The sequence below is a fragment of the Nelumbo lutea genome, chromosome 3 (assembly GCF_056320005.1).
Source record: "Nelumbo lutea isolate HS-2025 chromosome 3, American lotus-T2T, whole genome shotgun sequence".
Taxonomy (NCBI): Eukaryota; Viridiplantae; Streptophyta; class Magnoliopsida; order Proteales; family Nelumbonaceae; genus Nelumbo; species Nelumbo lutea.
In genome coordinates, this window is record NC_142686.1 from 111,588,242 (window position 1) to 111,600,872 (window position 12,631).

Sequence of the window (12,631 nt, forward strand, 5' to 3'; positions counted from 1 at the left end):
ATATATATATTTTATAATTTAATTTTTTATATTATTTATGTTGTTTTATAAGAAGATATATATAGCCTATTTTATTTTATCTTTCGTTCAAATACCCTATTTTATTTTAAAACACATGTTAAAATGATTGTAATTTTATTAAAATCAACATTAAAACTACGAAGTGATCGACTATGATATAGATATATACCGATTTGAATCTGATCCCGCCCGTTTGCATTCCTACCCTCCCAAACGGGAACCTAATACGAGCATCTCCGAAAGTCTTTTGTGGCAGAGGTGGCAATGTGGTATTTGGCCATTGGGGCTCGATAGCCTCCATTTGATGACTTCGTGGCTCTATTATCAACCGTGAAAAAAGCATTTCTTCTCTTTATGGACCAGTTTAAAGATTAGGAGAGGTGGGTGCCTGCCTCTTTCACCATACGCCATGCTCAAGGGGATAAGGGTAAAAAGTGGAAAGAGACAGATACGGGGAATCTCCGAACAATGGAATGGAGTCAACTGCCAACCAAAACTACTTACGCAATGACAAGTTTCAGCGTGGTTGTTACAGTTGATTTCCTAGTCCATCCTCCGATCGAACATCAAAACAGAAATGCACTCAGCCGTTGTGGTTGAAGAAGGACGAACTCCTCTTCCACAGTCTTCTCTCCCTGCTATTCCATACAGAGAAATTTCAGAAGATGGCGAGATCATCCCTTTGTCATCGTCAAACGAACAAGGTGGAGCGAAACCTAGTTCTACCGATCCAACCCAACGGCTTGTCTCTCTCGATGTTTTTCGAGGTCTCACTGTTGCGGTACATGTCTCAAATTTCTCCCCAACGACTTAAGTTCATTTTGGTTTTGGGTGCGAAGAGTTTGTTAAGCTTGTGTGATTATATCTGCTGCTTGAATTAGCTATTGTTTGAACATTACGAAATCTGATTAACGATACAGGGGAGCATTTAAGGGTGTGTCTTCATCGATGTTTCGCTGATAGAAACCGTAGAATGTATAATCCCATTCAACAGAATTAATCGAATCTAAGTTTGTGATACAATTGAAATAGTGTTTTCCATGCACAAATAACAATGATGGCAAAGGTAAGGGCCAAGAAAAGCTTTACTAACTAATGAAGGGTAGTCATCATAGGAATCTAAGTAACCTTCTCCAAATGTTTCCGCAGAAACAACCAATCATGGTTGCTATAACTGAAGGCCTATGGGGAACCTCTTTTTTTTCCCCAACTCATTCAACAATCTAAAATTTAGTCGTTCTATTATTTATACAAAAGGAAAAGTTAGTATTGTTTACAATTCTATCACAAGAACTTTTCTACAAAAAAGAAAAAGAACAGATATGAAAGAATTATTATGAAAAAAAAAAGACTAAGCCGTAATCAAAGGCTAAGAAATTAATGTCTATCATGTTCAGACCCCAAACGGTGACTTATGCCATAGAGCATGGAGATTATTATATTGAGTACCTAGACAAAAACTTTGTCCTGTTGAAGTTGACTGTTATCTTCCCCTGTGGGATTAGAAGATTTAGTAACCTATTTTTGCTGATATCTATGTTTCACTTCTTCAATAAATGATTGATTTTGGACCTTGAATAAATTATTTTTCTAAACTTACTACTTTGGAGTTATAGTGCAGCACTATGCTGTTTTAGTGGATCCTATACTTTGATCCTGTTTGAATACTTCAGCCCTTGTGTTTCAGTTGTAGGTTGAAAGAAGAGAGAAAAAAAAAAAAGAATAAGAAGAGAATGAGAGATCCACGGTCTGGACTGGAGAGAATACTCTCTCCCCTAGCTGACCCAAGCTTATATAGATGTGATAATATTACAATGACTAATTTGCCCCTACTTAAAGCAAGACAAAACTGATAAAGCATAACTTAATGAGAAGATAAAAGACCAAACTGCCCCTATTTAGTCGACTCTAACACTCCCCTCAAGCTGGAGAGTATATGTCATATAGTCCCACCTTGTTATGCATGTAATCCACTTTTCCACAACTCAATCCTTTTGTAAACAAATCTGCCCACTGGTTTCCTGAACTCACGTGCTCTATGCTTATCACTCCACTAAGAACCTTCCTTTACCTACTTTTTTCTTCAAGCCAAACACAACCTTACAAAATGGTAGTCAACTTCTATGTGCTTCATCCTCTCATGAAAGACTAGATTAGATGAAATGTGGATGACAACTTGATTATCACAATACAATTTCATAGGACTATTTACTGAGAGCCCAATCTCTTGTAGGAGGTTTTTCAACCACACCAACTCACACGTTGTGTGTGCGATAGCCCTATATTCAGCTTCAAAATTGCTTACTTTTCCACGTTATTAGATTCCTCCAAGATTTCAATATCCTGTAGATGACCTTCTATTAGATATTGAACCAGCCCAATTTGTGCCGGTGCAACCTATTATTTCAAGTTTCCCCCCTGACTTGTACAACAACCCACAAACTGGTGCTCCCTTTAAGTATCACACAATTATGAGAACTGCATCCTAATGAGGGACTTGTGTGTTCTACATAAACTGGTTGACCATACTAACTGCAAAAGAGATATCTGGTCGAGTAATAGTCAAGTAGTTTAACTTTTCAACCATACGTCTATACCTTCCAGGGCCATCAAACACATCACCTGCATCAATGCTCAATTTAACATCTGGTTCCATGGGAGTTTCAACTAATTTAGCACCTAACGACCCTATCTCTTCCAATAGATCAAGAACACACTTCCTTTGGCACAAATTTACACCATGCTTTGATCTTGCAACTTCTATGCCCAAGAAGTACTTCAACTTGCCAAGGTCCTATGTTTGAAAGTGATCTTGTAGAAAGGCCTCTAACCTGTCACTGCCTGCTATAACGGTATCATCTACATATACAACCAAAAAAATCTTTCTAGCCTCAGAATTATGGCTAAATACTGAGTGATCAACCTGACGCTGTCTCATACCAAATTCTTTTATAACTTCATTGAATCTGTCAAACCAAGCTCAAGGAGACTGTTTCAGCCCATAAATTGCCTTCTTAAGCCTACATACCTTACCATCCTCCCCCCGAGCAACAAACCCAAGAAGTTGCTCAATATAAACTTCTTCAGCCAAGTCACCATGTAAAAAGGCATTTTTAATGTCAAGCTAAATCAATGGCCAATCATATATAGCTGCTAAAGATATGAGAACATGTACTGAACTAATTATAGCAATTGGAGAGAAGGTTTCCATATAGTCCACCCCATACAACTGTGAATCACCTATAGCCACTAATCAGGTTTTCGATCTTTCCACTGTGCCATCTAGTAGGTATTTGATAGTATATACACACTTACAACCTAAAACATGTTTACTAAGGGGAAGAGTAGTAAGTTCCCACGTGTTATTGTGTGCAAGAGAGGAGAGTTCTTCTTCCATTGCTTGATGCCACCTTGGTGAGGTAAGAGCTTCGTAAACATCCTTAGGAATAGATATGGAAGACAAAAGAGAAACAAACTTGCAATGGGAAGTAGAAATGATAGAAATAGAAACATAATTGGATATTGAATGAAGAGTACAACTACATTTGCCTTTATAGAAAGCAATGGGAAGGTCAAGGTCATAAGCAAGAGGCAATACCGGGGTAGGAACACCTGGAGTAGGATTTGTCGATGGAGAAGGAACTATAAGAGGAGGAACCAGTGTTTGTCTATTAGTATACACTTTTTTTTGATTGGTGGCCTCTCAATATGTGTCTGCACTGGAGGAGGTGAAGGCTTAATCACAATTGGAACAATAGGGATGGCATTATCAACTGGAACTAGAAGAGGAACCGCTAGAGAAGAGGGCAAAAAATCAGCACTAAAAAGGGAACTGACTCAAAAAAAGGTAACATCAGAACAAACAAATGATCGTTGATTAAGAGGATTTTAGCACTTGTAACCCTTTTGGGTCCTAGAATAGCCAAGAAAGATATACTTTGTAGCACGAGCATCCAACTTGCCCAATCTAGGACCTAGATTCTAAACAAAACATACACAACCAAAGGTTCGAGGTAGGGGTGAGCATAATTTGGTTAAAACCGAATAACCGAACTGGAAATTTCGGATTCGGTTTTTTCGAGTTTTGGTTAATTCGGTTTTTGAATAATTCAGTTTTTTGTTTTGGTTTTTAGAATTAGAAATTCGGTTAACCGAATTCACTGAGCTTTGGTATATAATATGTAATATATATTATGTAGTATATAATGTGTAACATATAATGTATAGTGAGTGTATGTACAAGAAGTTTGATGAATAATATCATGATGCTCCAAATATTGCTGAAACAAAGTAAGAAAGTACTCTTTGCCATTATTAAAACGAAGAATTTTTATTGGAATGCCAAACTGAGTGCAAATTTCAACATGGAACTTTTAAAAAATAGAGAATAACTCACTTCTTTCTTTCATAAGATAAATCCTTATCATCCTTGAATAGTCATAAAAAAAGTACAAAATACTTGTAACCGTTGTAGGACACAATTCTATTCAGACCCCAAACATCTAAATGGACTAAAGCAAAAGGACTTAATACATGATGATTGACTCTAGGACTAAGGGAAACCGATGGCGTTTCCCATACTGACATGACTCACACTATAGTGATGATAGGCGACTCAATGATGGAACAAGTAGTTTGAGAGCTTTGAGAGACGGATGACCAAACTTACAGTGTCATTGGAAAGGAGTAAGGGAAGACTAAAGTGCTACTGTAGGGCTACCACCATCAAGATAATACAATCCACCCGTTTCATGCCCTCCACCAATCTTTTTTCCTGTCTTGAGATCCTAAAAAACACAAGAAGATGGGTAAAAGGTGATGGAACAATTGAGGGATTTGGTTAATTTACTAGCAGACATAATATTAAAAAGGAAATTTAGGCACATATAAAACAAATGATAAGGATAAAGATGCAACATCAACGTTACCAACACTACAAATGGCTAAAGTAACATTGTGTGAGGTGGAGGATTGAGAAAGGGAAGAGAACGCACTTGGAGTCCCAGTCATATGATCGGAGGCTCTAGAATCGATAATCCAAGGAGAGGGTTTGGATGTCAAACAAGCCATACCTGAGTGAACAAGAATAGTTGTGTTTTTCTGGGATGTAGCCTGGAGAAAACTCTCATATTCATCATAGGGAACACTCGTTATCTCTATCCTAGGAACAAATGTAGAAGATGTTTGATCAACTTGCTAGTTATTACCTGCTTCACCACCACTTGTTACAGCATGATTGGCCATGAAGAAGGTGGGTCATGTAGATCATAGCGGAAGTTCACTGTATGTCCCTTCATACCACAATAGATGCACTTCCTAGGACCATTACCTCATCCTCCACACGACCTCCCCATAAATCTCGAGCACCACTACCTCCGCCACCTTGGCTAAACATAGGACTACTACAGCCTCCTCTAACTCCATGACCACCACCTCGATTTCCATGGCCTCCTCTTCTTGCTACGACACATGCTCACTTATCAAAAGTAGTATTGTTTTCTGTAGGTCTAAGTGAAATCCTATGAAGTCGAGCAAACACCTCAAGAGAGGGAAGAGCAGGTCCCCCCAATATTTGTTCTATAACTGGCTCATATCCTGACTTCAAGTCCACCAAAAATCTAGTCACATCAATCTGCTCTCTTTGTTGTTGTTGAATTTTAAAATCTAGAGTTTAAGGGATGGTAAACATTGAGTTCATTCCTGAGACTTCTCATACTAGCATAATATTCTTCAAGACTTTTGATTTCCTTGTTGCAAATTGAAATACTCTTGGTAGAGAGCTACCCTTGTGTTATCCTGACTAGAGTAGAGTTTCCTAGCATGATTCCATATCTCCTTGGCTGTATCAAGTGTGTGCTGAATGCTGTATTCAAAGTAGAGAAGTGAAGAAGAAAACCACTGGTATGCTGGAAAATGTCGAACTGTACTGTTCAGTCGACCAGCAATGATTTATATTTGAATGAAGTACAATGGTACAAGAATTTACTGGAATGCCCGTGATTAGTGATGGGACACCCAGTTAACTTAAAACATTAAACAAGCTTAGGCCCATTAACCCAGGCCTAGTTACAGGATAATTTAACTTAAGTATGGGCTAATAAGATTCTTATCAGCCGAACACTCATACAAAGAGACTTCATTCTAACATTCTAACACTCCCCCTCAAGCTAAGCATGGATATCAATCATGTTTAGCTTGCCAAGTAGGTCTCTGAACTTTGTTGCTGTCAGTCCTTTAGTCAATACATCTGCAATTTGCATCTCAGATGGTGTATAGGGTACACAAAGTTCTCCTAAAACAATTCTCTCTCTGACAAAGTGTCGGTCAATTTCAATATGTTTTGTCCGGTCATGCTGCATGGGATTGTTGGCTATGTTGATAGCTGCTTTATTATCACAATACAGCCTAAGAGGGCCCTCACCCTTAATACCAAGCTCGTTAAGAAGAGTTATGAGCCATAAGAGTTCAGCAACCCCGTGCTTCTTACTGCGCCATGTGACCAGGTTCCCTCCTAAGAATGTAAGTAACCTGAGGTTGATTTCCTGTCTCCAATAGAACCAGCCCAATCTGCATCAGTGTATGCTTCAATTTCAAGTTTGTTGCTTTTCCTTAATAGGATTCCTTTCCCTGGGCAAGTCTTTAAGTACTTGAGAATTCTTTCCACTGCTCTCATATGAGGGGTCTTTGGCGAGTGCATGAATTGACTAACAACATGCACTGCATAAGCAATGTCTGGCCGAGTAAGGGATAAGTATATCAGCTTTCCTACCAATTTTTTGTACCTCTCTTTATCACAGTATTCCTCACCCATTGATTCTTGTAGTCCGTGGTTCAGTTCTATTGGGGTGTCTGCTGGCCTGCATTCCATCATGCCTGTTTCGTGTAGGAGATCTAACACATATTTCCGTTGACATATGTAGATTCCTTCTCTTGATCTAGCAACTTCAATCCCAAGAAAATATCTCAGATTTCCTAGGTCTTTGATCTCAAGTTCTGAAGCTAAGAACTTTTTCAGCCTTTTCATCTCTTCCAAGTCATTTCCGGTGATCACCATGTCATCCACATAAACAATGAGTGCTGTAAGTTTGTCATCCTGTCTCCTTGTAAACAATGTGTGATCTGCACTACTTTGAGTGTACCCCACTTTCTTTATAGCCATACAAAATCTCTCGAACCATGCCCGGAGAGACTGCTTCAAACCATATAATGCTTTCCTTAGTTTACATACCTTCTTTCCAACATCCTAGCCTGGTGGGGGTTCCATGAATACATCTTCACGAAGATCACCATTTAGGAAGGCATTCTTCACATCTAGCTGATGAAGTTACCAAGATAAATTTGCTGCTAATGATAGTAGGACCCGGATTGTGTTGAGCTTTGCTACTGGGGCAAAGGTTTCTTTGTAGTCAATTCCTTCATTTTGTGTAAATCCCTTTGCCACAAGTCTAGCCTTATACCTTTCGATTGACCCATCTTCCCTGTGCTTTACTGTGAATACCCACTTGCACTCAACAGTGCCTTTCCCCTCTGGCAGATCAACCAATTCCCACGTTCTTGCTTTCATTAGGGCTTTCATCTCTTCATTCATGGCTTCTTTCCACATTGGATCAGATGCTGCCTCTGAGTACCTGGAAGGGACACGGACAGAGGAAAGAGCAGACACAAAGGAGTGATAGGCAGGAGATAAGTGTGAGTAAGAAAACAAAATCAGCTATGGGATGCCGGATAGTACAAGAACAAACAGTCTTACAGAGAGCAATAGGAAGATCCAAATCTGAAGTGTGAGGGTCAGAATTTCCTTGGATTGCAGAGACAGATTGGTCTGAGTTCAATTGGTTGTAATCATGAGATTGAGGGCCTTTCTTTCTTTTGCTGTATGTAAGTATCTCTTTCCCTTGCTTGTTGGAGCCTTCAAGAGCATCTGCTGTATCAAGGGATGTAACTGGCACAGTGGGAGCCTCACTAGATTGACCCGAAATGTCACAGCTAGGAATAGTGGAAGGTGATGAAAGGGGAACAGATGAGAATCCTCTTCCACCCCATTTGTCTCCCCCTGAAGAGGATTCTAAGAAGACTAGAAATAGGGTTGAGACTAAAAAAAAAACTACATCTCTAGTGACATACTTTCTCTTGGAGACAAGATCATAACACTTGTACCCTTTTTGTGTAGGAGAGTACCCCAAAAATATTCCCTTTGTAGCCTTGGGATCCAGCTTGGTTTTCTTTGGATCCTTCACATGTATGAAGCATGTACAACCAAAAACCCGTGGTGGGAGAGGAAATTTGGGAAGAGTGGGACACAAAGCAGAGAAAGGGGTAGATGGCATCCGATTTATCAGGTATGATACAGTGAGTATAGCTTGAGACCAATATTGCTTGGGCACTTTGTGTTGGAAGAGTAGAGCTCGAGCTGTCTCCAAGAGGTGCCTGTTCTTGCACTCAGCAACCCCATTTTGTTGAGGGGTGTTAGCACAAGAAGATTGGCGTAACATGCCTGCATCTTTCATGAATGAGTTCAAAGATCTTTCAAAGTATTCAGCCGCATTGTCTGACCGGAATTGCTTAATCTTCTTGTCAAATTGTGTTTCAATCATCTTGCAAAAGGCCATAGTTATCCCTGGCACTTCATCTCGTCCTTTTAACAGATAAATCCATGTACACCGAGAATAATGATCAATAAAACTGATAAAGTAACGGAAGCCATCAATGAAGACAATGGGTGAAGGACCCCAAACATCAGAATGCACTAAATCAAAAGGAGCTCGAATTTCATTACTAGAAGTTGGATACACACTTCTACATTGTTTTGACATCTGTCACACATCACAAATTAGACTCTGACTTGGAATTCCCTTAAACAATTCGGGTAACAACATTGCTAAAGAAGAAAAAGACACATGACCTAGCCTAGCTATTGACTCTACACTTTTAGGACTAGTAGTAGCAGAAGCTTGTAAGGCTGAGCTGATGTCTGCATCAAAATAGTAGAGGCCCCCATACTCACGACCGCTCCCAATCGTTCTCCTCGTCAATCTGTCCTGAAAGACACAATGAGAAGGAAAAAAAATGTTATACTACAGTTCAATTTTTTTGTAAATTTTGAAACAGACAAAAGATTTGAGGTAAGAGTAGGAACATGTAGGACAAATTTAAGAGAGAGGCCCTTGCGTAGGTCAACCACCATCTTTCCAGAGATGGTGGAGAGAGACCCATCAGCCACTCTCAACTTATCCTGCCCAGACAACAAGTAGTATGAAGAGAATAAGGAGGACATATGTGTCATATGGTCAGTTGCTCCGGAATCAATCACCCATGAGGAGGAATCAATGGAACTAGTTGCGCTGAAGGCAGAGACTGTACCTGATTTGGCAAGAGAGGTGGAAGCTAAAGGGTTATTCTTCAGACGGGCTAATGCCCGGCTGAGAATCTCTACCTCACTAGCTGAGAAGCCCAAGGTACTAGGTCCAGAGGAGTCGTTGACCTGCCCTGTGATGGAAGAGGACACTATTGGAGTATTCTGTGACTTGTCACCGCTGTTGTTGGTGGCAAGATTCCCACTTGCTGTATGCCCCCTATGTTGTCTTTTGTCCTTTTTCAAAGCAGCTGGCTTCAGATGAGGATACAAGACCCAACATTTTTCCTTTATGTGTTTCTCACCACCACAATGAGTACACTTGAGGGACTTCTTGTCTTGAAGTCTATTTCCCTTAGTGGAGACTAGGGCTGAATGTTCTCCAGATAGCTCTGTTGATTGTGTCTGGGAGTCAACTTGCATCTCCTTTCTCCTTACTTCTTCATTCCTCACCAGGTAGTAGACATGGTGAATCTCGAGTAATTCATCTCTCCCTAGAATCTGTGACCTTATACCTTCATATACTGGGTCTAGTCCAGCCAGAAACTTGAAGGCCTTGCTCTCCTCAATCTGCTTGTCATGCTTCTCCTTATCCCTGGCATTTTCCCAGTCCAAAATCAAGTGATGGTCAAGCTCTTCCCAGAGGCCTTCCAGTGTTGCAAAGTATGTTGCTACGGACATGTCCCCTTGCCTTAGGGCTGCAATGTCCTGGTTCAGCCTGTAGATTCTAGCATTGTTCTTTTTCTGGCCGTATGTCTTGGATACTTTCTCCCAAGTCTTAGCAGTTGTAGGGAAATGATGAACAGTTCTAGCCACCCGAGGAGTCATGGAAGCAAGCAACCAAGACATGACTGTGGCATTTTCCTTGCGCCACACGGTGTATTCAGGACTGCCAACATCTGGTTCTTTCTTGTCTCCATCCAAATAGCCCGTGAGTTCATGAGAGGTAATGAACAGCCTTGCTGAGACGGACCACTCTTTGAAGTTATATTCATCCAACAATATGTTAGTGATTTGCAAACTGTGCAGATTAGGGTTTTCCAGGTTGGGTGACCTTGCGGCAGGTCTGATATCCCTGGAGGAAACTTCTCTGGATAGTGAAGACATGCTGACTTCAGTCTTAACTGGTCAAAGAGTTCAGTGCTGGGCAATCTAGAGCTGACAGCCCCCTAGGTAACTTCACTTAAGCTGAAGGAGATCGGGTACAACAGTGGTGAGGGGTTTCGGACTGATAACCAACCTGAACTTGGAGCTGTTTACCACTTTGCTGTGCTGGTTTTGCTGGGGCTTCGAAGCTGCTGTTGTAGGGAAGCTCTCCCCCTTTTGACTAGGGCTAGGACTGCAGAAATCAGTCCTCAACTAGGTCTGTCCTATACAGACCTCACTTAATAGCCAAATAGCTACTATCTTGCTGAAGAAGAAGCTAGTAGGACATCCACTTCTGGGCCTTACCTCCCTTGAGCCCTACAACCAAGGGAAACCCTAGGTTCGAATCTACCTTGTTCTCTTACAACCCTCTTTTTTTCAGCAACCCAGAGAAGAAGAAGAAACGAGAAAAGAGCAGCAAAAAGAGAGAGAGTAGAAGCTGGTGTGCCGGCTGGAACCCTAGGTTCGAATCAGCTCTGATACCATGTGTGCTGAATGCTGTATTCAAAGTAGAGAAGTGAAGAAGAAAACCACTGGTATGCTGGAAAATGTCGAACTGTACTGTTCAGTCGACCAGCAATGATTTATATTTGAATGAAGTACAACGGTACAAGAATTTAATGGAATGCCCCTGATTAGTGATGGGACACCCAGTTAACTTAAAACATTAAACAGGCTTAGGCCCATTAACCCAGGCCCAGTTACAGGATAATTTAACTTAAGTATGGGTTAATAAGACTCTTATCAGCCGAACACTCATACAAAGAGACTTCATTCTAACATTCTAACATCAAGAAACATAAAGTTTACTATTTTGGACTCCATACTATTCCACAACTATGTCATAATTTGAGAATCTTTCTCCTCCCACTCACTATACCCTGGAGATTCAGTTGAGGGTTTCTCATCCTTCACATGCTTCACCTTTTTCTTAGCCCTATGAAAAACCTCCACTGATTTGGTCCATGGCACATGATTCTCACCATTAAGTTTGATTGATGTCATTTGCACACTTATCAGGGGTTATCATCATATTTGATTTTTTATCACCACTAGTCTCTCCTATTGTTGTCATAATGCTGTCTACTCAAAACTGTCAACACCACCAGGTCAACCACTACTGCTCTACTACCAACTCACAAGAACTAATTGTCACACACAAAAGAAATATTACCTGGGCATTACAGCAGTTCACCTACCTCCTAATAGCACCTTCCAACCCACATAGTGAGGAGAGACATGCAATAACCATACCTAGAATACATCAGCAACTTTCTCCACCACAAAGTTCAGCCACAGTTTCAGCCAGCATTAGTACTGTCAACTGACCAAGGAAAAAGCCCTCTTGACTGCTCAAATGAGGGTCCAAACCACCAGACAAACCACCACTTGATCACTAGGTCTGTCACTCATCATGACAGCCGTTCACAGGGTGCTGAAATAGGGTTGCCACAGCCTCTTCAGTCCCTCAACTCGACCCGGAAAAGAAAGGAGGGAAAAGAGAAAAAAAAACTGCAGCTGTGTCTTCTCTTTTACAGATCTGATACCATGTTAGAATACTTCAGCCCTTGTGTTTCAGTCATAGGTTGAAAGAAGAGAGAAAGAAAGAGGAAGAGGAAGAGAAAAGAGAAAAGAAGAGAATGAGAGAACCACGGTCTGGACTGGAGAGAATAATCTCTCCCCTAGCTGACCCAAGCTTATATAGATGTGATAGTATTACAATGACTAATATGCCCTTACTTAAGTGTGGGGACATCAACTTAAAGTAAGACAAAATTGACAAAGCACAATTTAATAAGAATATAGAAGACCAAATTGCCCCTGTTTAGTCGACTCGAACAGATCCCATGTCATTTGAACTACACCCGCCCCTCCCCCCTTCCTCCAAAGGAAACATTGGTTTCATACCTTAACTATGTTCTTATTCTGTAGTTGGAGTGCCTTTGGCTGTCACCATCATCATCATCATCATCATCATCATCTAAGCTTTATCCCAACTATATGGGGGTGGGTGTAGTTCAAATGATATGGGATCAAGGTATAGGATCCACTAAAACAGCATAGTAAGTCTTTCCTTTGGAGTAATACTATTAAATAGTTTACTTATATATT

At 40.6% G+C, this 12,631-nt stretch overlaps 1 protein-coding gene across 1 annotated transcript in view; it reads left to right on the top strand.

Moving 5' to 3' along the window:
- The first annotated feature begins 214 nt into the window (after positions 1-214).
- LOC148867657 (uncharacterized) overlaps positions 215-12,631 on the top strand; it is a 61,614-nt gene continuing 49,197 nt past the window's right edge. Inside the window, exon 1 of the mRNA XM_088978381.1 lies at positions 215-802. Within this exon, the coding sequence (XP_088834507.1) occupies positions 599-802 (204 nt within the window). The 5' untranslated portion in view covers positions 215-598. The remainder of the gene's footprint in view (positions 803-12,631) is intronic.